Raw genomic sequence first — 24,322 nt, forward strand, 5'->3', positions numbered from 1 at the left:
TTCTTGATGATTTTTAAAGAGTAAAATTACTGCATAGTTATAGTCAAATCTGCGAAGGGCATCTTTATTACAAGGTCATGATTTTTCCTTGCATTTCTGCATGCCTGTATGAAGGACTAAGAAATAGACCTAAAAATTTTGTTGAGCCCTTAATTTTGGCAGTACAGATTTCCTAATGTGTATAGAAGTCTTCAAAAAAAGGTAAGGTAGACCTTCATCCTTTAGGCACGGCCACTGAATGTCACTGACTCCCTATAAGTGGAGCTCCTAACCCCACCACCTGATCTGGTTGGAATTACAGAGTCCATGTGGTAATATAGCCAAGAGGCAGATTGTATGTTCTGGGTAATTATTAGTAATATCCCAAAATTTTACCAATATAACTTTGTTTCTGGAAGTGTTGAAAAGAAAAAAAAAAAAATAAAGCATTAAATAAATGACTGGAAATGTAATAAAAGGTAATTAAAATGATAGATTGCTTACTAAATCACCCAGTTGTTTAATTTTTTCAAGCCATTTGCTTAGCAAATCAAGTTTTCCACCAGTCACTCAGCACTTGTACTAAGCACCCGCATACATTCAGGTAATCATTGGTATCATATCTCATATTTACTAGTCCTGATATAGTGCATAGCAGTTGAGCTCTGTTAGTAAACACCGGTTTGTCTCAGTAAAACAGCTAATCTTATGCAATTCAGAAATAGTAAATTAGTTTGTATTCTCTTGTATTGCAAAGGTTTCCTTGGAAAGCAATTGCCAGAGTCACAAGAAAACAGTAGGTGTTCTTGAACTGCCAAGATCCAATTCTGAGCCACTTTATTTTTAATGTCTCCTCTACTGAGAAGGAGAGGAAGATTTTATGCTGGAAGTATAAGATACTCTTTCCTCAAACTGACTGCAATCAGGAATGCATCAATAGGTTAAATTTCCAAAATTTTTCAAATCCCCTCCAGGTGTGTTTATTTCAGGGTGAGTTCGGGGTAAATTCCCAGAGGAGAATCTTGGCTGGTGGCTGAGCACATCCCATGCCTGATGAACTGAGACTTAACAGGGGTGCCCAGTTGCAGCCAAACAACTGGGGCAAGTCCACACAAGCTAATTCCCAAATTTCATTATAAGGCAGGCCAGGTAGCCAGTTCCTCACTGGCTGTGAAATAGCTTGAAACAAGGTCTATGTTTTGAACTGGAAGAAAGAGGATAGAAATGGTTTGGGGAAGTTAGTTGGGACATAGATACTTGGAAGGAAAAGTAGTGTTGGGTAACAGCTGCCCATGGCAGGCAGTCTCCTTCTAGAGTGGTTTCCATCTGGGCAAGCTCCTGTCTCACCCCAGCAGCATCCAGCCTACATACTGTTGGCTAGAACTCCACACACATTAATGGTGTGCTGAACAGCTGCTGCCTGGTGGAGAAGATGCAGAGGTGCATTCAGGGCTTTCTTCTCTGCCCACGGGAGAGCTATGCCATTTAGCAGCAGCAGAAGCCAATCTTAGCTTATGCCAAATGGAAGTGGCTTTAAAATCTAGGACCTGGTGCCCAAAGGGCCTAATTCCATTTGCTAAGGATCCATTGGTGTGTGCTGACATGACTTTTGAAGGCACGACCATGGGCAACAAGCAACTTTGGTTACCAGCTGGAAATTATCTGTTTGAGATGGTCACAATGACATATCAACTCTAACCCTACTGTGTTCAATTACTACATGGCCGTGGTTTATCACATATCTCCTGTGGGGACTTAAAGACCTCCTGAGTCCAGCTGGTTACTCTCTGGATCTCCAGGCTACCCTATGTCAACTGTACATCGTATCGCACAGCTCATTGCGTTAAATCTCCCCTAGAGAAATTATGACTTAGGAACAGAGAAGAATCAGACAGAGATGAGTGAGAAGCGGGTGATCAGAGAGAGAAGTCAACAAGATTAAAGAGACGAAGCCTGTCATGGAAAAGTTGCCTTATTTCACTGTGTTTCTGACCTTGTGGAATTGTTGCGAGAGGACACCACACAGACAGAAATCTATCAATATCCCTCATGTGGGAAGAGTAATTTTCAGACCTAGTCTGTGAACATTTCCTAAAGACATATTCCTCAATATTGATTTATTCCTAATGAAAGGAAAAAAATAATAGATGCGTGGGGTAAAGCTCATTCCTGGTAAAATAAGAATAAGAATAATAAGAATAAAACCAGCATGCAGATATTATTTCTGCTTTCCTGTTCGCATCTGCATAGCTGGCAACAGGGCCAATGTCAGTCACTGCCACAAACCCAAGTTTGTTTTAACTCCATTTGGAGCCAGCCACATTGCAAAGCTGTTCTTTAGTATGGTGTAGTGCCACTTCGAGGAGAATTTGTGTGTTCAAGGTGAGGCACTACAGGCTATTTTGCCAAGACAGCATGTGTGTTGCCTTGCAAACTCATCTAGCCCTCAGTCTGTGCACTGGAAAAATGGGGCACACTGAAAGGAGAAAAAAAAGTGAAGCTAAAAAAATTATGGGGAGCAAATAGAACACTGATGGAGAGCTCAGGGTTTTTGCATGAAGTGAGGCCCCAACTCCAGTACTGTGCTCCATTTTAGGGCCCTCTCTACAAGAAAGACATTGGCAGTTTTAGGTTTCGGTTGGTCTCGATGATCTTAAGGGTCAATCCAACCTAAACGATTCTATGATTCTATGAAATTAGCAATTCACACCTTGGCCAGCATGAAGAAAGGTATGTGGATAAGAAATGACTGACAGGTGCTATGTGTTCTCCTGCAAACATTCATATTTGTCCCTGTAAAAACAGGCCACTTGGAGCCCAGAGTGAGGGCTTCTGCATTTGTTCTAGTGGGTCTCTGGCAATTGTTTCAATATGTTTCTCTAACTTTTGCTTCTCATGATGAGCTTTTAGTGAAAAGTAGCTAGTGTCGAAACCTGTACTACTTGATCATTCCTAGAACCATTCCAAACCAGGGGTACAACTGCACAAAGTGATGTTGAAGGCTTCTGAGGGCTGTCTGGGTTGCGCCCTGGACAGTGATTAATAGAGGGTTTACAGATTGACTGCGCTTTTTCTGGGAGATATTCTGATGCATTCACATTTATTTAGAAAAATATATTGCTGAAGAATGTGAGTATTTGGCTGAAGTATTGCTCACGTCTTGGGCTTGAGGGTTAAAAAATCAAAGAAAAGTCAAATGGTTTTTATTTCAAAATAATAATATAATTGAAAGTCTTCCTTGTTGTCTGAAGAGAAAATTCTTTGACTGCTTCTTAGCAGCAAGGCTGTTACACATACTAAACCTGATTTCTGGCTTTGTAATGAGCCAAGAGCTGGTGCCAACTGTGGAGTTTTCTTTATCCCAACTTCAGAGGGAACCACAAACTCATTTGACAGCAGAATCTGGCCCTTTCATTAAAAAATTATGAAGTATTTTTGAGCCAAGAACAAATGCTGGTCTGATCTAAAAAGGGCTGAGCTGCCACACAGCTGCTGCTGCACCACACTGGCCATGCTAATATCAAGGCTATAACTATGTTAGTTCATTTGCACCTGTTCGCAGCAGTTTGCAGAGTGGTATATAAAATCTTTTACTAGCAGAAAAATGTTCCTTTTGTAATAAGGTTACATAAAACCAACCTTGACTTATCCCTGAAACAGCTAATCAAACCATGATTGAAACTTTGTTTTGAGCCCTGTAACTTAAAATGTTCTGATTTCTTTTTCAAACCAAGCTTTTAAGAACAAGTTTTTTACCATGGACTCATCAGTTTTTATTTTGCGAGACATGATTTTCATAATGGCCATGAATTTCATGTCTCTCTATTGCGTATGTGTTGTAATGCTCTAACGCATAGTTCAGTGGAGGTTTTTACAGCTGTCATCAAAATTACACACACATTACCACATCTATTTAGCCTAATTGCATAACTGGTTGTGATTGCACCAATTACCTAGAGAGGCAATACATGACTAAAAGTTAAAAATAAGGAAAATTGTCAGAAACAAAAATTTTTACCCTCTGTCAGCAAGTCAGCAAATCACTCTTGTAATGAGATATGAAGAGTCAGAACAAGGTTAAAGGAGTCCTGATTATTATGTTAGGCCACTGATTAATTAGGAGACTTACGTTGGCTCTCACACTCCCCAAGGATTACTATATTTTTCAGGCACACTCAGATTGGCACAAGTATTGAAGTCTCATTTCATGCCCTCACAAGCTATATTGATCTTAAACATATAGTGCCGATAGACCACTTTTCAGTCATAAATTCATTCTCAGACTACTTGTGATCTTTTTATGTATTGGATTTCCAGCCTTTCATATATATCAACATATTTCCAAAAATCGTGTGTTTACTTAAATAAGTAGAGGGCCAGGAAAGGGATTTTGAGCCAAATAGAGGCTGGGATATTGACTGTCCAGTGCAGTCTGTACAGATGAAACAAAACAAGAAATTGATTTCTCCAAGATCTTGCAAGTACAACTCAGGTAATCCATACATGAGCCCAAAATCTAAAAGTATGATGACAGAAAAAATAATGCTTTTTGATTGTAGATCCAGCTGAGCAACAAAATTCAGGCAAGAGCTCAAAAATAAAATTAATTTGGCTCATCTATATGTATTTCACATCTGTATTGATGGTACCACTGCCACTAGTCCAGAAATTTTAATAAAAAAATTCTCTTTGATTTTTCTAAAATAATAAATATTTTTTAGCTGTCTTAGTAAGTACTACTTTTTTTTTTTTTATTCACTGCCTTAGATCTCTTTACATATTTTTTCATCACCGCCATTAATCTATGGATTCCCACTGCATAAAGTGCTTGATGAGGGTAGCTGTTTGGTCACATGGGTTCTCCTGCCTCACATGCTGGGTGCAGTTACACCAGCACTGGATGCTCTGGCATCCTCTTTCCCAATAGGAAATGGGACATTTTTATGGGCTACATGAAATACGCCTGGTATCTGCCAGGTCTACACTGAAATTGGTTTTGAGTATTTCACAGACCCTTTGCCATCTAATCAGAAAGGGAAAAGTGAGGCAACACCTTAAATCCATTTTAGGACTGCCACTCTGAAAAACTATAAAGTCCTTTAAAGAGATTAAATTAGTAGTCTTTGTGAAACTTATCTGACCACACAGGACCTCTCTATCCTGTTTATAGATACGAGTTATAACAGACTCCAGGTCATTCTTCTCTTTCCAAGCATGAGACATCACCAATCGGCAAATGGAGAACAAAGGGAAGCAGAGCCATAGTGATCCTGGCAAAGTGAAAGCCCTCCAATGATTTTAGTCATGAGTATGTTACATTTAGGAAAGCTTCCTTTTTCTCTTCTTACTTTCTTTCTTTTCTTCTCTTTTTGACTTGATGGAATTTTACTGAAGAACAAGGGATCATGCGAAGGTCCTACAGAAAGGGGTTTTTCTTTTTTCTTTTTTTTTGTTTTGTCTGTTAAATTTCAAAAAGGTTTTTCAGATCAATATAGCTAACCTGTGCTAATTAAGTCATTAATGTGGGTGGTAGATGAAGCTTGGTCAGATGATAAATAAGAGCCCGTGTCCTGCTCAATTTCACACTGTGTCTCACACCTCAAAGAAATGGCAAGGTTATAGCAATCTGATTATTGATTGACTCTAGAGCTCTTCATTGTACTTAATATATTATGGACTACTTCAAAACTGTGAGGAACAGGCTGAGTAGAGATCATTAAAGAATATCATCTGGTACTGTTAACATACATATTAGCCTCTGAGGACTTACAGGTTTTGTCTGGACAGGAAGGGTTTTATTCACATGGAAACTTGAGCTTCCTGAGCCCTTTTTCCAGAAAAGTAAAGCAGTGGAAATGGTGTAGCTTTCTCCATCACTCACACTCCATGTTGAGTCTGAAAGTCAGCAGTGAGGAGCCTTCACTCAGCAAGATGTCTGTCTTTAAGCCCCTGTGTAACACAGTCAGCCTCAAAGTTTCTTGTTTCTTAGAAAGGCTTAAGCCTTTCCAATGGCTTAAGCTTTAGTACAATTTGTGTGGGATGGAGTTTTTTCTTTGCCTTCAGTCAGGCAACAGTTTCACGAGACTTCTGTGAAACGACAGGGTTGTTTGTCTCCGTAGCCCATACCCTACTGCTAGCCTGGATGTAACAACAGCTTGAGCATTTGGACATGTCTGGCAGAGACTGGGCAAAACAGAAGGTAAAATCTGTTCTGGCTTATTTGTGCTGGTTATGATTCCATGCCAAAGCCAAATATTAGCCCACAGAGACATTTTTAAATAGCATCAGAGTTATTGGTTATTTTCCTCCAGTTGCTCTTGTCACTGTCACTCCCAGGGGATTCTACTGTTTAAATGCAGCTGTCTGCATCTGACCTTCCTGTTTAAATGCCATTATGGGACGAACAGAGACAAGCACACCCTTCTGACTTTTTCCCCCATCCTAAAGCAGATATCTAAAATAGGTCAGATGACTCACGTTTTAGAATAAACACTTGCCTATTTGCAGGCACCCACTGATTCTAAATGGTACCCAGGGACTAGCTCAGGCGTAAGCACTCACAACACAGGTCCCTGAAGTTAGTTGAAATTAATCCCCTTCTGCAGGTCTGTATGCCAATGAAACAAGTATGTTTAAGTTTGAGATTGTATTCATACCAACAGGCTCCTCTCCAAATGTTTAGTACATGATGGCTTCATTGCCCACCCCAAGATTGACTTTCTTGCAAAAACAGCCTTGGGGGGGTGGAGGGCAGGGAGTGCAGGAAGATGGATGCTCCAGCCAGGAGACTGAATTGTTTCATCTCCAGGGGAATGGCACACCCTGAGTTTTATAACACCCTCAAAATTCCCAGAGAAACTTAAGGGAAAATAATACATCTGATGCATGAAACCTAGCGTAACTGATTCTGGGGTTTTAACTTTGCAAAAAGCCAAAGTTAAGCAAGTGATTAAAGTATCGAACATTTGCAGATAGAGAAGGAAATCCATTATCCACACTCCTCATAGGTTATGTCGCCTTGTTCTCAAAAACTAATTTCTTCCTATGATTAAAAATGATATTTTCTCCTTTACTGCTTCAGCACCATTGCTAGGTTGGAGTTGGCCCTGTCTGTTCTACCACCCTCCTACCACATCAAAACATTTTTTTATCTGCTTTTTCTGTCATTGCCCTTTATTACAACTTCATTTTTACTTTAAAAGCTTTCTTACCCATTTCTCACAGCTGTCTAGGTAATATATCACAAAAAATATCTATCAACATATTAGATTAATGATGTGGGAGTGAGCTTAAAACTAAACTACAAAGGGTTTTATACCTGCTTGGGAGCTAGGCACTGTATCCAATACAAATCTTGTCAATATAGTTAATGGAGCCTCAAGAGCGACTCAGATAGCAGTTGAACTACTTCAGGGTGAGGTGTAGCCCTCTAAACCTCTAAATCCTACCTATATGGTCCCTCAGGTGTCAGGCAACACTCTTCCCCTGTAGGTGCACACTTTGGTTTGGCAGGAGCCCATCAGAACAATGTAACACAGGCTCATGTGCATGCAAGCAGATGAAATGAAGGCAATCCTCTCTATTTCATAAAGCCCTGGTACCTCTTATGGCACTCTTTCTTCAGTAGCATCTAAATTAGTGGCAAAATCCTGTCTGTGGATCTTCTCAGAGACAAGACCTGAACTGAGTAAAAATAAAATCATAATTTTAAACTTTGCTAAGCATAAGTCATATTTAGAACCTGACAGAGCTCATATGTGGTACCAAGTATGTGACAGTGACCTAGAAAAAGAAATGTCCAGGAATTATTCATGCCGTAGGTTGAAGAACCCTCCCTCTGTCCTCTTACACTCATAGAGCAGAGGACAGTGATGCATTGGGGCTGTACACCTACACCCAAGCCACGGTCCACATTGTGCCACTTGTTTCTGATGGCAAATTTCTCAGCTTTTAAGCATCACCATGAGCAAACAGCACTGTCCTAACAGGAATGGAGGGAGGATAAGTGTGTAAAATATGATGGTGTGAGATTTGTGTTTAGGGAAAGGATCAGGGTCAGAAAGCAGCTCATAGGTAGATGTGAAGCTGTGAATAAACTAGACTATGGGGGTTATGCACAGAAGGATGATCAACCAAAATGCATATATTCTGAGGATAAAAATTGTTCAATTTAGGTAGCCTTTGGATTTGCCCTGCAGCAGCACATTAGGGCCTTAATGATCAGACAAGCAAAATAATTGCATCTTAAATTTCTGCACGACCCTTGTAAACAGCCTTGCTATCAGATCAATAAATGAAGCCTTATTGCCCATCATTGAAAAAGCCCAATTTCAGCAAAGAAAATTGAAACATGTGGCAGAGGAGGGAGGGGAAGGAAAAAAGTTATCTCCGCACTTTAAAGTTTTGAGGGACTTTGGAATGGTTCAGGTGAGAGCATTACCAGAGAGAAGTGCTGAACTCGATCTGTCTCTGTGTGAAGCATTTTATCAAGCCTTAATACTTGACGTGTTGCTTGTCAGCTTCAATCTTTTCTCTTTCTTCTTTCATCAGGAGGCCAAGAAGACTGCATCCTTTCTTATGAACCTGTCACCAGACAGGAAAGTAAGTTTCATCTGCTTTTCTGTCACTGTTCCTTATATTTTTCGTTGCACGTTTTGGGGGCCAGCAGAGCAGCAAGCCTTCCTGTGCCAGCCCCAGATTCTCTGTGGCTTCTTTTTCTTGGCCACTCAGTCTATCGCATACAAAAGAAATAAGGGTCTCCTTCACTAGCCCTCACTTCCTAATGTCCTGGGGACTCTCCCCAGTATGCTCTCATGGCTTTTACTAATAAATAGGTTAGTCTATGAAATATTGATGCAGATTTTCTAGATTTACTGCAATATTGTTACATAGGAAGCCTTTATAATTTTCCTCTGCGTGTTTTATGTGCCTATAACCAAGGTAGATGAACCCACAGGAATGCAACTGAAAATGAGAAAGCACCCACCTGATTTTGTGGGGGATGCACTCATAAAACTGAGGAGAAAAAAATCCTACAATAACCTTTCCATGAGAGAGTCCATCTGCAAGCATTGGGAGTGACCTGATTGAGCAATAGCAAATATATACACTTCCACATAGTCATTTGACTATAGGTGCAATCACCATCACAGAGCTCTGCAAAATGAGCTGTGGTCGTTCCTTTTTCCTCATCCATATCAATAAATAAATTTTTCAGTGGTGCCCAGTGACAGGACAAGAGGAAATGGGCACAAACTTGAATATAAGAAGTTCCATCTAAACATGAGGAGGAACTTCTTCACTTTGAGGGTGGCAGAGCCCTGGAACAGGCTGCCCAGGGAGGTGGTGGAGTCTCCTTCTCTGGAGACATTCAAACCCTGCCTGGACAAGTTCCTGTGCAACCTGCTCTGGGTGGACCTGCTTTGGCAGGGGGGTTGGACTAGATGATCTCCAGAGGTCCCTTCCAACCCCATGTGATTCTGTGATCCACCAATGAAATGTACACCTACGTTTTCACTTCATTCATAAAGGCAACAACTCTGGTTAGTGCATCTTGGGGAAGATTTACTGTTATTGCCAATAAGATAATCAAAACATGCCTTTTTTTTTGTTGTTCAGTTAATTACACCAGGCCGGTTATTATTCTGGGTCCTATGAAAGATCGGATCAACGATGATTTGATATCTGAATTCCCTGATAAGTTTGGGTCGTGTGTTCCACGTAAGTATGATTTCACTCCTTGTTCTGCATCTGAGTGAGCTGTATCCCTTGGTGCCACACGTTAAGTGAATTACTGTGAATGCAGCGTCTGTGAACTACGTGTAGTTGAGTTTTTCAAAAGCCATTTTTCCATTGGAAAAAATAGGAGAAAGGAACAAGCTGAAAAAGATTATGAAGGTCTGGAAAGAATTTCTCAAAAGAATTGTCTCAAAAGCCATAGCATTTTTTTTAAAGAAAGAGCCTTCTAGCCACTAAGTCAATATACTCATCAATTAATCTGTGGTTTCTTAAATAAGATAAAAGTTTGAAATGCTGGTAAAGTGTAAAATGTTTCAACTCAATTGAGTAAAAAATACAGAGTAATTGGTGATTTGTGTGAGAACTAGACTATCTAATCTGAAAGCAATATTGGACCCTGAATTAAGCAGAGTGTTTATATCTTGGATCATTAGAGCTTGCTGAGTGTTTATTTCAGACCCTGATTGCAGTCTTACCTCATTTTAAACTGTTGTCTCTGCTAATAAACCAGCTTAGAACTGCTAGAGATGAGATCAGAATCAGCCTTATAATTAAGGCTAAATTAAATTAATGAGATTGCAATTCATTTTGTCATTGTAATAGGATTAGCTTTACAATTTGGAATGCATTTTGTATTTGAGGTTTGAGTGTTATCCTAATGAAAAAAAGTGGAATTCTGCTAAATCCTAATTTTATGTTAGCCTGTAAGTATTAATTGGAGGTAAAGATCAGAAGGTGTTACTTTAAAAAGACAGCTTTATTGCCACAACTCCATTGAAAACAATATGTAGTAGCCAAAGATCTGCTCCCAGATGTAAAGCACCTCTACTTGCAGCAGATTCAGCATTATTCACTGAGCAGACCTTAATTGCAGCATTTTTTGCATGAGATGTTTTTACAGACTTCTTGATCTTCTGCCTTTTGTTTCATGCAGATACCACACGGCCAAAGCGTGATTACGAAGTGGATGGAAGAGATTATCATTTTGTCATTTCAAGAGAACAAATGGAAAAAGATATCCAAGAGCACAAATTTATAGAAGCTGGGCAGTACAATGATAATTTATATGGAACTAGTGTCCAGTCTGTGAGATTCGTGGCAGAAAGAGTAAGTTGAAACTAGTTTTATTGACCAGGCAACATGACCTGGTTTGTGTCCACACTGTATCTCAGACATGATTCTTCAGCCAAAAATATAAAATATCTGCAAAATGGCATCCTGATATTTATGGGGTTTATAATGACTCCACAAGTGGAGTCTCTGGCTTTGAATGACAACATCCCTGACATTTTCTGTACCTGAATGTAGTGCCATTGATTCAGGGATCTAACACAGAGCCTCAAGTATGACCAAAAACAGCCTTCCCTCTTCCCTCTCTAAGACAGGTAAATAAACTTATCTCACTTTCACAGAAGCAAAAGAATGAAGCACAGAAAGATTAAATGACTTGCCTCAGGTGACACAGGGAGTCTTTGACACAAACAAAAACTGAATTAACCATTAAGAACGTAGACGTCCTATTGCTTTTATGAACTGATCTTCTAATCTCTGAAGAAAATCCTCTTCCTCCCACAAAGTTCATCCTAATATAAAAACATATAATTATAAATATATAAATATATATATTTATAAATATAAATACAAAAAACCAATATCTCCAGTGTATATTTTATATCAGCACCAAAGCAAAATGAGCACAGGGGGTGGAGCACATGCCCTGGGGTACCCCTTCCCTGGTGCGTCAGTAATAGCCCCATCCCAGGGCACCGTGTCACAGAATTGCTTCCTGTCTTTTGGCTGATCTTCAGCAGACTCTGCAAAAATAAACACATCCTCATCTGTTTCCAACAGGGCAAGCACTGTATACTCGATGTGTCAGGAAATGCTATCAAACGACTACAAGTTGCACAACTCTATCCCATCGCTATCTTCATTAAGCCTAAGTCATGGGAGCCTCTGATGTGAGTATAAACTCCTTAAGGCATTTTATTTTCAGGGTACAGTCTCAAATGGCACAACACAGGTCTTGAGTCTACATTTTGCGTGTCCTCTAAAATCAGTAATGAGAGGAAGAGGGAGCAGTGGAGACTTGCTCTCCCTGCCCGGCATCCACTGTATCCCAGCATCTGAAGGAACAAGGCAAAGCTGCCTTTGAACCTCTCACACTGGGACATGTGCTGGACCATGAAGAACCCCCTGCCAGTGCTCAGTACACTTGCTCCAAGCTCAGCAGCCAGTTCACCAAGGACTCATGTGGTCTGGCTTGTCCCATCCAGCCTTGGGTGCTCTTGGGGTGTAGAGTCTGGTCACAGGAGTGAAGCAGAGGGTAAACCCGTGTCAGATTTACAGTCTGTGCCTCTTCATCAGCTCTTCATTTACTTGAAGGTCTGTAAGAGGATGGACAAGGACCCATGGGACAGGAGTGGGGCAAACACAACACTTAAAGAAGCAAAGAGAAGGCACCAACATCATGGAACCTAATGTCAATACTTAGAAAAACACAGCGATCCAAGGAACAGTTAAGCAACTAAAGTGTAATAACTGAGAGGATAAAAAGGTTCTAAGAGGCAGCCAACGTATGTGCATCAAGAGCAAATTGAATCAATCTTATTTCCTTCTTTCATGAGGTGGATATAATTGTATTCCATATTAATTTTTATTCTGGCTCCATGGGACATTCTCAGTAGCAGCTTAGGGAAATATAGAATGACTAGAAAGTTCGTGCTCAGCCATACTCAGTCATTGAAAATGACACTGTTCAACTGGGAGGGTAACAGAAACCCTGCAAGTATGTTTCCTGAGCTGTGTCCCTGTTTGGGACTGGTTGTTATTTTCACAAATTACTTGGGTGATGAATTGGGCAATACTTTTGTAAAGTTTGTGAATAACTCAAGGCTGAGTGAGGTGGCAAGCGCTTTGGAGGATAAGATTAAAACTCAGTGTAAAATCAGTAAGATGAAATTCAAGCTCAGACAAAGGAGAGAAAATGAAATGCATGAATACAAGCAGGGAATAATTTAGCTATAGCACTGCAGAAAAGCATCTGGCGGTTGGGATGGATCACACAGGAATATGAATGGGTGGATAATGCAGTTGCAAAAAAGGAAACTGCCACTGTGGGCTGTATTAACATCAGTGTTGTGCAGGGACACAATAGACAGTTATTTTGTTTTACTGGGTATGGATGAGGCCTCAGCTGGAGTGTTGGCCTGTTTCTGCGTTCCACCCTGAAAGTGGAGGAGGAATTGAAGTTGCTTAGTGTCAAGGAGAGAAGGCTGAGGAGGAAATATAGAAGTGATCTTTATACTGGTTAAAGCTTAGGGTAAAATACATAGAATCATAGAATCATAGAATGGTTTGGGTTGGAAGGGACCTCAAAGATCATGGAGTTCCAACCCCCCTGCCATGGGCAGGGACACTTCCCACTAGAGCAGGTTGCTCAAGGCCACATCCAACCTGGCCTTGAACACCTCCAGGGATGGGGCATCCACAACTTCCCTGGGCAACCTGTTCCAGTGCCTCACCACCCTCATAGTAAAAAATTTCTTCCTGAGATCTAATCTGAATCTTTTTTCTTCCAATTTAAATTGTGATAAATTATTTTTCATGGATGCTTACGGTAACTCAAGAGTTATCAGTTTAATTTGCTTTGATGGGGACGAAATTTTGAGCTGTGTGCCTTCCCCTCACCAAATGGCAGGTGATGATGTAGGTACCTGTTACACAGCTAAAATGTAGGCATCCCCCCTCCTGTGACAGATGCATATCTGGTTATGGCCCACAACCATCGCGTGACAGAGCTGGAGAATGCTAACATGCCCTACCCCATGAATGTGCTTCCTCCCTGGCTCTACTTTTTGGTGATAAGGTTGTTGCATGTCAAGCCACATTACAGGGTATGTGCACAGCCCCATCCTGACCTAAGCCATCTTGGGTTGGATGACTTGTCATTTCTTCCAGCCCTACAATTGAATTATATTCTGACTATGTTGCTGTATAGAAGGGGAAGGGTAGTCTGATAGCCTACCTTCTGCACTGTTTTAAGATACATCTTAACCTACAGTTTTCCCATGCACAAAAATTTCCATTATTTAATGCTGACATTGCATCTGGAGTGATTTAAAAATAAATAAAAAAACTAAATAGAAGTGGCCCTTACTCTGAAAAATACATTAGGCAGAACTAGAAATGTGGCAATAACATAAAGGCTTCATTGACTTGATGTAAGAGCAGCAAATCCTTGAACAGATTGACTAAAAAAACCCCAAAACTGCTATGAAGATGCAAAATATTTTGATAATTATCCTGTTATTAAACCAAAGCAATGCTAATATTTCATGTAGGACAAAACAAGTTCTGCAGACTTAGAACGTTTTTCCTTACTGATATAAATCAAAAGTAAGCTATTCTTCACTTTCCAAATCTAAACCTGCCTTAGTGTTGACAGTATGGTAGGGACAAACAAAGTGAAATCCATTATATGACTTCGAATTCCTTGTTCTGCAAATACCTCTTAGAAGACAGCCTTAATTAGAAATCCAAATTTTTGTGGGACAATGAAAGTCCTTCTATATCAGTACTACTTTGGGACCTTTTGCAGTATCTTATATAAATAAATTATGTAAACACAATACAACACCTGGGGGGGGGGGGGGGGGGGGTTTAGATATTCTGAATTAGTCTATCCCTTGCAGCTTGCTCTCTACAAGTAATCTTTTAATCTAGTTAATCTACCTAATGTGCATTTATCTTATCAAACAGTACCCAAAATTAGTTTCTAACAGAAATGACAACTCTTAATATAAAGGGTATTGTTGCTTTTAAAGAATTGTCTTGAGAATAGTGACATAATTCTGAGCCCTCTGATTGTGATAATTATTTATTTTGTTTAGTAATGCAGCTAAATCACTCAGGGTCTGGGTAAACAAATGCCTACTCTGATGTAACCGGTAGGGAGTTTTAAAGTGTGCACAGATGAACAGATATAAAACATTTCAATAGATACTACTATTTTAGTATGGAGAAGCTTAGATCAGTAAACCAGTGCTCTACAGGAACAGAAAGAGGACATTTTTGTGACAGCATAACTGTGTTCACTGGGTCTTTTTTAGGTAACTACTACAACACAGAAATTATAGGTTTGTCTGCTGTAACTTTTGCTCCTGTTCATACAAATGAGTTGAAAGTTAGTCTAATAGCAAAGTAAAACCACAAAATACAAAAAAATGCTAATCAGAAGATGCAGAGAAACAAAGTCAAAACATTTAACTTGCAGCAAAATTAGCACTTAAAGTTGAAGTCTAATTCTCATTTATGCATATGCTCCATTGCACCCTTCTGACAGTGAAGGTAAGAAGAGTGAAGGCAGCATAAATTAAGCTTGTACCTGCACATCAAACTTGGCTCTGGAAATATGCTACTAACACTAATGACCACAGCAATAGAAGATCATAAGGTGCTATTGGATATAAAAGCAACCAGAACACATGGCCTGAGCTGGATGTCTCCTAATCCTGCTTTCTTCAATTAATTTCAGTCCTGGCAATCAAATCGCTGTAAACAAACTGCTCCATTATCCTGTCCTCCCTCCCTTCCTTCCTTCCTTCCTTCCTTCCTTCCTTCCTTCCACACCTCTACACAATTCCACCTCCCAGAGGCATCCCATTTGGTACCTCTCAATCAGCCTCTCTCTCTAGAAGGAGGAGGACCATGGGGGGATGATAAGGATGAGAGCTGGAAGTAATGAAGAGCCTGCCTGGGTGAGGTCCTCAGTGGGAGAGAAGGAAAATGCTAGAAAATGTGCCTGTAGGGAAAGCTCTTTGCAAGCATTTTGAATTTACCCACTGTGCAGGTCCTTAGCCAGGAAATAAAAAATTACAGGGGACTATGGGTTGGAAGCGCTTTTAATTCAACATAAAAAATGGACATCATGGTCCTCCCCCTTCTCCACCCTCTCTCCTGAAGGCACAGGATGAGCAGAGGAATGAATATAACTAGCACAGTTTTATACCCCAGGCAAATCTGCAACCTGAAAATGTAATGCAAATTTCTACTCATTTCAAAGCATATTTTTAATGCTTGTTTATATTTTTATTTGTATTTTCTCCTCTGACATTCAAAGCTCTTGAGGAATACTTCTCAGAAATTTACCAGAAATAGATCTGGAAGGAGGAGGATGTTGTTAGCACTGGAATATTGGTTGAGTGTCCTTAAGACAAAAATGTTAGCTTCCATAAGAACGTACAACGATATGTCCCACTTCAAGACAGAGTTTTGGTTCAGACACCTAAAGATATGTTCAAGCAGGCGTAGCCCACCTGAACTCAATTAGATAGCAATCTTTCCAATAAATAGAATTACTAGTATTACAAATTTAGCAGCATGACACAGATTGGCATATATTAAACCTGTTTATATAATCCACAAATAACTGTCATAAATTTTTAAAGAAATCTTTCTTGTCCTTCATTTTATAAACCTGCTTTCTACATTGCACTGGCATTTCCAGAGAGATTTTTCAAAGCAGTGTTCCCAGCTATATGGTTAGTTATATGATAGACAGCTTTAAGTCTTTTCTTGAAATACCTTTTTGCATCCTGGACACCTTACAGGATGTTTTTCAGAAGCCAGGTAGGAGTTAGCTGTAGCAAGTTCATTCTGTTATGCACTTCATAGATCATTCTTTTCATGCACCATCATGCACTTAATTCCCTACATGCATCACCCAGGGCATTAAATCAGATTTATGTAGAACACAAAATGCTCCCATCTCTTGCTTTCCTAGTTGCCTCAGAAAATTTCCATCATGTTTTAAGAAAAATGAATCCATGCTGTGAAAAAATGCTGGAACAAGGAAACTCTATTTATTATTGCTAATTAATTTGGATATCTGCAGGCATATACGTGTAAGGCAGTGAATGAGTATAAGCTTGACTCTTTGCAAGCATATAGTATTAAAAGCTGAGCGTGCATGGGCAAGACAACTCATTTCCTAAAGTCGGTAAATAATGCCTCTGTTGAAACAGAAATGCTCCATCAAATAACAAAACATTGGCAATAACAGAATGTTACTGACACTGTCTATGTTTTTGCATTTATTGGTACCCTGCATCTCTTAGAATCCACAAGACCCACTTGATTGGGAATGTCTCTAGTTAATCAGAAAGGACTGGAACAGAGGACATAAATAAATAACTCCTCTTAACTCTTCCTGCTGGAAAGACTGAGTTTGATTTCTCATGTTATCTGCAACTCATGCCCCAACCTGAACCAAGAAGTCTCCCTGGAAGACATGCTGGGTGCTGGGTCCTTCTGGGGCTTTGCTACAGGATTTGCAATGACTCTGAGATTCCTTCTACAGGGTCAAGAGTCTTAGTGTGCTGAATCCTTCCTTGAATCTTGATTCCACGTCCATAGCCCCAGCCTCATAATTTGTTTTGGAATGGGGAGTAGTGAACCCAAAATAAAAAATCAAGGGAAAAATGGGAAATAGTCTGGAAATGTAGGTTTATACTACATAAGAATGAACTTAAATTTAAATTACTGAGTGTCCATTAACTGATGGAAGAATTTCACTACTTGATTCTAGTACTGATCTCAATCCGTCTGCAGTTCATTTGAATGTATCTTTTAGAAAGCTGTTCTAGTAAAAAAAATAAACTTTTTTATTTCTTCCTCTGTGTTTCTAGGGAAATGAATAAACGTCTTACAGAGGAGCAAGCGAAGAAAACCTATGATCGAGCAATTAAATTAGAACAAGAATTTGGAGAATATTTTACAGGTATGTTTTTATTAAAAACCTTTTTTTTTTTTCCCAAGATAAAGTATTTTATTGCAAAACTGGATCAGCTCTGTCTCTGGCCTAGAGTGCATATCAGTATAGAGGGCCCACAGTAAAGACTCCTGCCTAGAGACTATTGCTTCGCTGATATTCAAGAGCAGTTGAGGCATTCAGCTCCTCAAAAGTTTGATGCCCTGAAGGAATATCTATGCCTGAATTTTATTCCCTCCCTGACCCAAGACTGCTTTTAATGAAGTCAGTAAAAATGTTGCACTATTGCATTTGTACGGACCAAAGAATTCCTCACTAGCTCAAAGCAAGAGCTCAAGCTATGGATCACGGGAGGGCAAGAGAAGGGCATCTTCTTCCTGACCTGGAAAAGAGCAAGATTTAAGACTTGCTCTGTGTCCCAGCATTTCTTTTGGGCAGATTTAGGCAGTTCCCTACTCAGAGAATCTGTGGATACCACTCAGAAACCCTCAGTTGTCCCTTCACGTGCTGACAGTGTGCAACTGAACTGCAGTTCCAGATTTCTGCTGGGGGGACAAGGAATTTAAAAGTACAGACACTGTGCTTTGTGTTGCAGTTGCTTTGTCTTCTGTCAACCCAGGCCCAATCCAGTTAACTTTTGCAGTCGAGAGTGAGTTTATTATAACCAGGTCAGGAAAAGAATAGGCTGAAAATAAGCTGCTACTCACTGCTGAAGTAGCTTCTAAATGAAATGAAATGTAAAGCTTGACCCGCAGCCATGAGAACTACCATGCTGCCCCTTCCCTAGGACAGAACTGATAGTTAATGTAGACCTGGCTCAGTCTTTTCACTGCAAGCAGTGGGATGGATGTCGGTCATGGGAAGGTGGCCATTGGTTTGAACCTAAATGCCATCTGCAGGGCTATGACTTTTCCATAATCACAGAGTACTAGTATTCCATCTCATTTCATCGGTATCTATGAGTACACTGAAAATCTGCTGACACTGGATGCTGTAGAATATATCAATTAAAAGAAGTCTTGATATGTTTTCTTGCTGCAGCTATTGTCCAAGGAGATAGCTTAGAAGATATATATAATCAATGCAAACTTGTAATTGAAGAACAATCTGGGCCTTTCATCTGGATTCCTTCAAAGGAAAAATTATAAATTAGCCACTGCACCTCTGATTACGACGGGAGAATATTTAGAAGAAAATTATAATATACTATTTGGAGGCTTTCCTGTTTTTGTTGCATTTATGTTCTTTGCAGTCAATGTGAATTTTGATGAATGTACAACACGAAGTGTTTGAAGCCATGAAGGACACTGATGGGTCAAAGGGTAGGAAAAAAAGACTTCTACCATATAAAGCAAATCTGTTGTGTGCTCAGAGCACCAGTTGTAGGTATAAACTTTTGACATGGAGACCCTCTGTCAAGGGGAGCTAGCCACCTCCTGTGCCCATGCGGACATTTTGATAGATTTCAATGGCTGAGCTCAGTGTGTTGATTGCTTTAAAGAGAAGTTCCCAGCTCTTGAACCTCATATAGGGCTTGATCCTGCAAGGCGCTCAGCACTTGACCCCAATTCCTACACATGAGTAGCCCGTTGACTTGGAGTCACTTGTGGTCTTTCCCTATGCCGTTCAGTCCCATCAGTTCCAGTAGGACTATTCATGTGCTCAAAGCTAAGCACAGGCTTAAGCGTTTTGCTAGATCAGGGCCACATGCACCTTGCAAAATCAAGCTCAGAGTACTTGGTCCACATCCTACTGAAGTCACTGGTAGGACACTCTTTGACTTGACTGGGAGGTGGGTCCGATTCTAAGCTTGTCATTGCACATTTGTAGTTGGTACACCTCGACTTTGGTAACTATGCACATCTTTTGATTTCTGAAACCAAGTCAAGCATTTCTTTTTCCCCTTTGGAAACACTATTGCATCAGGAACTAACAAAAATATAGTTTATTTTAATGGAGTTTGGGGGCGGGAGAGGATGAAAGCATTTCACATCACACACACACGTACACACATTCCCATGCGGACACACACACATGTATGAGGATTCACAGCACCTGTGTTGACAAGGAGGGATACAACTGGGAAAAGCTTTAAAATTTTTGATTGTCTATTTTATCATTTATATTGATAGAAGGCACTTAAAGATGGAATAATTTATAAAAATAAAAGTATATTGATGTATAGAAACTAATTTCTATAGGTAAAAATGTTTTTGTGAGATATTTTGTAAAGATTAATTAATTGAAAGATTAAATATTTACACCCTTGTGCGACTGTAAAATGTAAAGAGGACCATCGAGTTGCATTATCCCTTTTCCATTACAGATTCTCTATTATTAATGACAAGCAAGACAATTCCTTAAATTGTAGTTGTCATCTTGTTTTTCTCTCAATTTAATCCTCTCCCTTCCCTCTATTTAATCATGATGAACTCCTGTGGAAAGATCTCTTGAACTGACTGCCCTGTAAGACCTTTTCTGAACACAAAAGGATAATGCATCTCTAAATTGAAATGGGCGATTTCTCAGAACCAAAATGTCAGTGCTTGAATGCAGTTAATAATTTCTCTCTTGGAGGGAGTCACACTTCATCCCCAAATGTTTTATGATTCTTTAAAAGAAATACCAAAAGCATTTGATCTTTCCTCTCTTTGCAGGCAGGCAGGTCACCAACTAACTTCTTTCTTCATTCATTTCACAGTCAACAAGGGTCTTAAAAGCGAAAGCTGAGGCAATGGACATTTGTGAGGGATTTGGGGAAAGTCTGTGGAATTGCAGTTTGGGGTGCGTGGAAGGGGAGCCGGAGGTATTTTTTTCTTGTTTCACATGGCCCTTCCTTTGTGTACTGATGCCATTCTTCACTCTTGACACACAAGGGGACAACTGCAGGAGATATTATGATAGAAAACTGAATTGCCTTTGCTGCTGCTGGACCAAGTTTTCTATAAAACCCACACTCTCCTGCCTGCTGTGCCGCAGGAGTCCAATACTTATTAGCTGGTGGCTACGGTAACCCTAATGCTTAAGGACATTTTAAGGGCAAATGCTAAATAGACTCCTCAGTTACTTGTCTATTTGAAGCTTACATTTCTCTACCCTGTCAAGCTGACAGGAATATCCAGCCAACCTCCGCCGGAGAGCGTGACTAGCTGGATGTTTGCAATATAGCCACCAGCAGTGATAGGGTTAAAAATAGGGGCATTTTGGTGGCCCTGAGGTGGCCTTGCACTTACTGCCCTACTATGGTAACTTTGAGAAGTTCACACTTCTTTAACTACTATTTTTCTTGCCTGGCCAGCGCAGATTTATAAACAAGGGTTTCAGTTAAGTCTCCAAAAGAGCTTTGTAACCAGAAGGGCTAGAAACCTTTTTCTTTTTTTTTTTCCAAAATTTAAATGAATGAAAGCTTAGATTTTGGTTAATTCTGCAGAAATCCACAGAGTGACCCCAGATCTTTGGAAGCCATGGATTTTTTCATGCTGGCAAAGTACTATTGCCCCAGGTTGGGAAATAACCCATCAGACCTGAAAAAAAACAAGTATCCTAAAGCAGGAACTTCATTCTAATTTTCAGCTCTGTTTTTAAGCAATCAATCACATCTGCTTCTTTGTTTCTTAGTTCAGCATGCAGCCTTTTACGGTACTATCCTACTAGTAACTGTTTTGCTTTGTCATGTGCTGTGCTTTACGGTGAACAGTAACACTATGGCTGAGTACAATCAATTTTTCCATCAGTCCTTGGTTACTGTAGTAACATTATTTATTTTTCCCTGTCTGTTGTTTGTGCTTCCAGTTTAGAGTTGCCATTGCACTTCTTTTTTCTTTTTCTTTTTTTTTTTTTAAATAAAACATATATTTAAAAACAATACACCAAGAGAAGCAGTGAGAGGTCTTATTTCCCTTAGGACTCGTACACCCATTTGTTTTGTGCGTTGATGTTTTTGCGTTTCACGTTTCAGCATCCTCAGAGCTGCAATTCATTTTTGCATTGCAGCTGTTCAGATCATACTGGGTGGTGGTGGGAGGAGGAAGAGAAACATAAGATTCATGCAAAATTACATCTGGTGAAAAAAAAAATTAAAAAAAAAAAAAAAAGTCCAAACTCACAACCCACAGCAATTGGCACCTGAGACCATATTGGTGCTGACACAGTTTAGCATAATCAGATTTCTTTTCTGTCCATGGAAAAGACTTGCGAGCGTCTAAACATGAGACAAATGCAAATGCTGGACCCTTTAGGAAAAGTGCCAGATCACACCCCTGGTGCTATTTCTCATGTTCTGGCACAGTGTGTAGCACCGTAGGGTCTAAGCAGAACCAAAATTATCACAGCTTTTTGTCCACCCATGAATGATCACGATGACATCTTGCTAGCTTTGTGCAGATGTGCAATATTACAACCTATTTATTTCTCCTTGCCACAAAGCACCTTCCATGCACTGACTCATTGGGAGCTTGCTAACAGGGCTCAGTGAAACGGCACTCTTTCCTGGTCTTATGCTCTGACCATCAACCAGTGAAAGAGCCTCTTTCTTGCTTAATTCCCCCTTCCTACAGAGGTACCCTGTCCACGCTAGCGCTTTGTAATTTCTTTGGTAGTAAAGGCTGTTTCTAGATAAATATTCTGTGATGTAATTGTGTTTGTAGCTAGCATGGTTTGATGCTCCGGTGTGGATAGGGTCCTAGGAACCACCCTGTGAAAGTCAAGGATAAGAAATCTCTCCGTTGCACTGAAATTTCAAATCCTCCCCCTGGAGAGCAGTGTGGAACCTGAGCTAATAACCACTACGAGCCAGCGACAGTGTCCTAGCTATACAACATCCACCTACCTATTTACAGTAGTTTTCTATGGAGAAATTGTTGGTGTTACACCTTCACTGTCACTTGCTCATCAGCACTCAAATTGTATTTTTGCTTTGGTTTTCTTATACTTTATTTTTTGTTTTTCAAATTGTATCCCTGACCAGAGGATTCACTGAGTGACAACACATAAGGATATTTGTAGGAAAAACAGTGTTAATGAAAAAGGTCTCAATCTTCTTTTTAAGCTGCAGATTTAAAGCCATAATATCTGCCATGTTCACAGAAAGTGGTCTTTTATCCTTCACAGCTTTTAATCTCAGCATTTTTTCTCTTGAACATTTTGTCTCCCATGTTATGCATGCGGTTCACTCTTCAACTGCATTCATGTGCTCAAGCTCATGCCTTGGTGGAATAAATGTATTTTCCTATTCCATTAAAAAATCAGACATCTTGTCAATTAGTTCAGAAGTAAGAAAGAGATTGCCATTATGTTAAAAAAAAAAAAGGTTCCCATTTTAGGGCACAAATCAACATCAAAGCTAACAGCAAATAACATCTAAAATCTATTCAGCATTTAGCTAGCCTAGATCCTCAGCTGGTGTAAATCACCATCACTTCATTGATTTCATAGAATCATAGAATGGTTTAGGTTGGAAGGACCTTTAAAGGTCATCTAGTCCAACCCCCCTGCAATGAGCAGGGACATCAGTGGAGTCCATCCCGTTTACACCACCTGAAGTTATACGTCCATTCTCCCCATTACACTGATTTTTTGGCATTACTGTAAAACACCAAGGCCACATGATCAAACAGCAGCTCAGCTCTTTCCGTCATTATTTGCTGCTTATATTCCTGTAGCACCCAGAGGACCAAGTCATGGATCAAGATCCTTTTGAGGTAGGTGCTGTGAAATTGCTGAACAAAAAAGACACCCCATGGGCCAAACGCTGTGGCGGATTTTCAGAAGGCTTCAGCCCCGCTGCCATCTCACCAAAAGCAATAGGAACCTCTACTCCCTTGGCCCTTTTGAGACTCTGTCTTTAAGGTGAGGAGCGTGAGATGCAATTCATCATCCCTCACACCCCGCATTAGCAGCTTACACCATCTGGCCCTGACCTACAGCGCAGGCAATTGCCCTGGTGTAAAACAGCATTTCTGGGGATGGGCGGTAGCCAGCATCCCAGGCAAGATCTTCTGGGGGGGAAAAATGGCAAAAAAAAAAAAAAGCAAAAAACAACAAAAAAAGCAACACTGTTGGCTCTTAGTGGGGTAGCAACCTTTTAATTTGTGTTCCTAAATTTGAACCGGCCAGTCCGAATTGCAGCAGCCTGTGCTCAGCAGGCAGCTCCAGCCGGCGCGCGTCTCTTCAGCAGGATGTTTCTCAGCCCAGCTGTAGTGTGGGGTACTCAGAATCTGAACTGGAGTTTACAAAATACCCTGTCCAGCTTACACTCCTGTTATGTGTAAATACTCCGCGCATCCATTCCATTTGTGTAAAGAATAAAGCACACACAATTATAAAAATTAAGATGTATATTTCATACTAGCTGTGTCCTTGCTTATTTATTCCGGTCCAAGCTCTCAGCTGTGGTTCAGTTGTAAATGCTTGATAGAGTGTTTATAAATATGTCATGAATTTTATTATAAAATATTAATATTAAAGCATTTTTACACTTTATAGCAAATGGCTTCCTCACAAGGCATAATTTGTCTTCTTTCCTTGAAGTAGAATAGTAAAAGAGAATGAATATGCTCTTGCTACATCTTGAGACACTATCACATCTATCACACAAGACAGACACAAGTGTGGAAATGGGATGGTGGTTTCAAAAATGACTGAGGAAATAGAAACTTTTTTCTTTCTTGCACTTTTTTTTTCTTTCTGACTTCACATTGACATGGAAGTTACCACCAAGAAGATTCACTCTGGTGAAGTACTGCCACTTTCTTCCTAGCGCGCTTCTGCTGTGTATTGAGTATCATCAGCATCTCAGTGACTAATTGTCAGAGGTTTGGTTTTTTTAGATTAAAG

At 40.0% G+C, this 24,322-nt stretch overlaps 1 protein-coding gene across 28 annotated transcripts in view; it reads left to right on the plus strand.

The window, feature by feature from the left end:
- DLG2 (discs, large homolog 2 (Drosophila)) overlaps positions 1-23,968 on the plus strand; it is a 1,063,278-nt gene extending 1,039,310 nt beyond the window's left edge. For all 28 annotated transcript variants that reach the window (XM_014958284.1, XM_014958304.1, XM_014958277.1 and 25 more), the window contains 6 exons: positions 8,530-8,580; positions 9,598-9,699; positions 10,652-10,824; positions 11,569-11,678; positions 17,406-17,497; positions 18,530-23,968. In XM_014958284.1, the coding sequence (XP_014813770.1) occupies positions 8,530-8,580; positions 9,598-9,699; positions 10,652-10,824; positions 11,569-11,678; positions 17,406-17,497; positions 18,530-18,636 (635 nt within the window). In that variant the 3' untranslated portion in view covers positions 18,637-23,968. The remainder of the gene's footprint in view (positions 1-8,529; positions 8,581-9,597; positions 9,700-10,651; positions 10,825-11,568; positions 11,679-17,405; positions 17,498-18,529) is intronic.
- The last annotated feature ends 354 nt before the right edge of the window (positions 23,969-24,322 follow it).

This window comes from Calidris pugnax, unplaced genomic scaffold (genome assembly GCF_001431845.1).
Source record: "Calidris pugnax isolate Ruff unplaced genomic scaffold, ASM143184v1 scaffold252, whole genome shotgun sequence".
Classification (NCBI taxonomy): domain Eukaryota; kingdom Metazoa; phylum Chordata; class Aves; order Charadriiformes; family Scolopacidae; genus Calidris; species Calidris pugnax.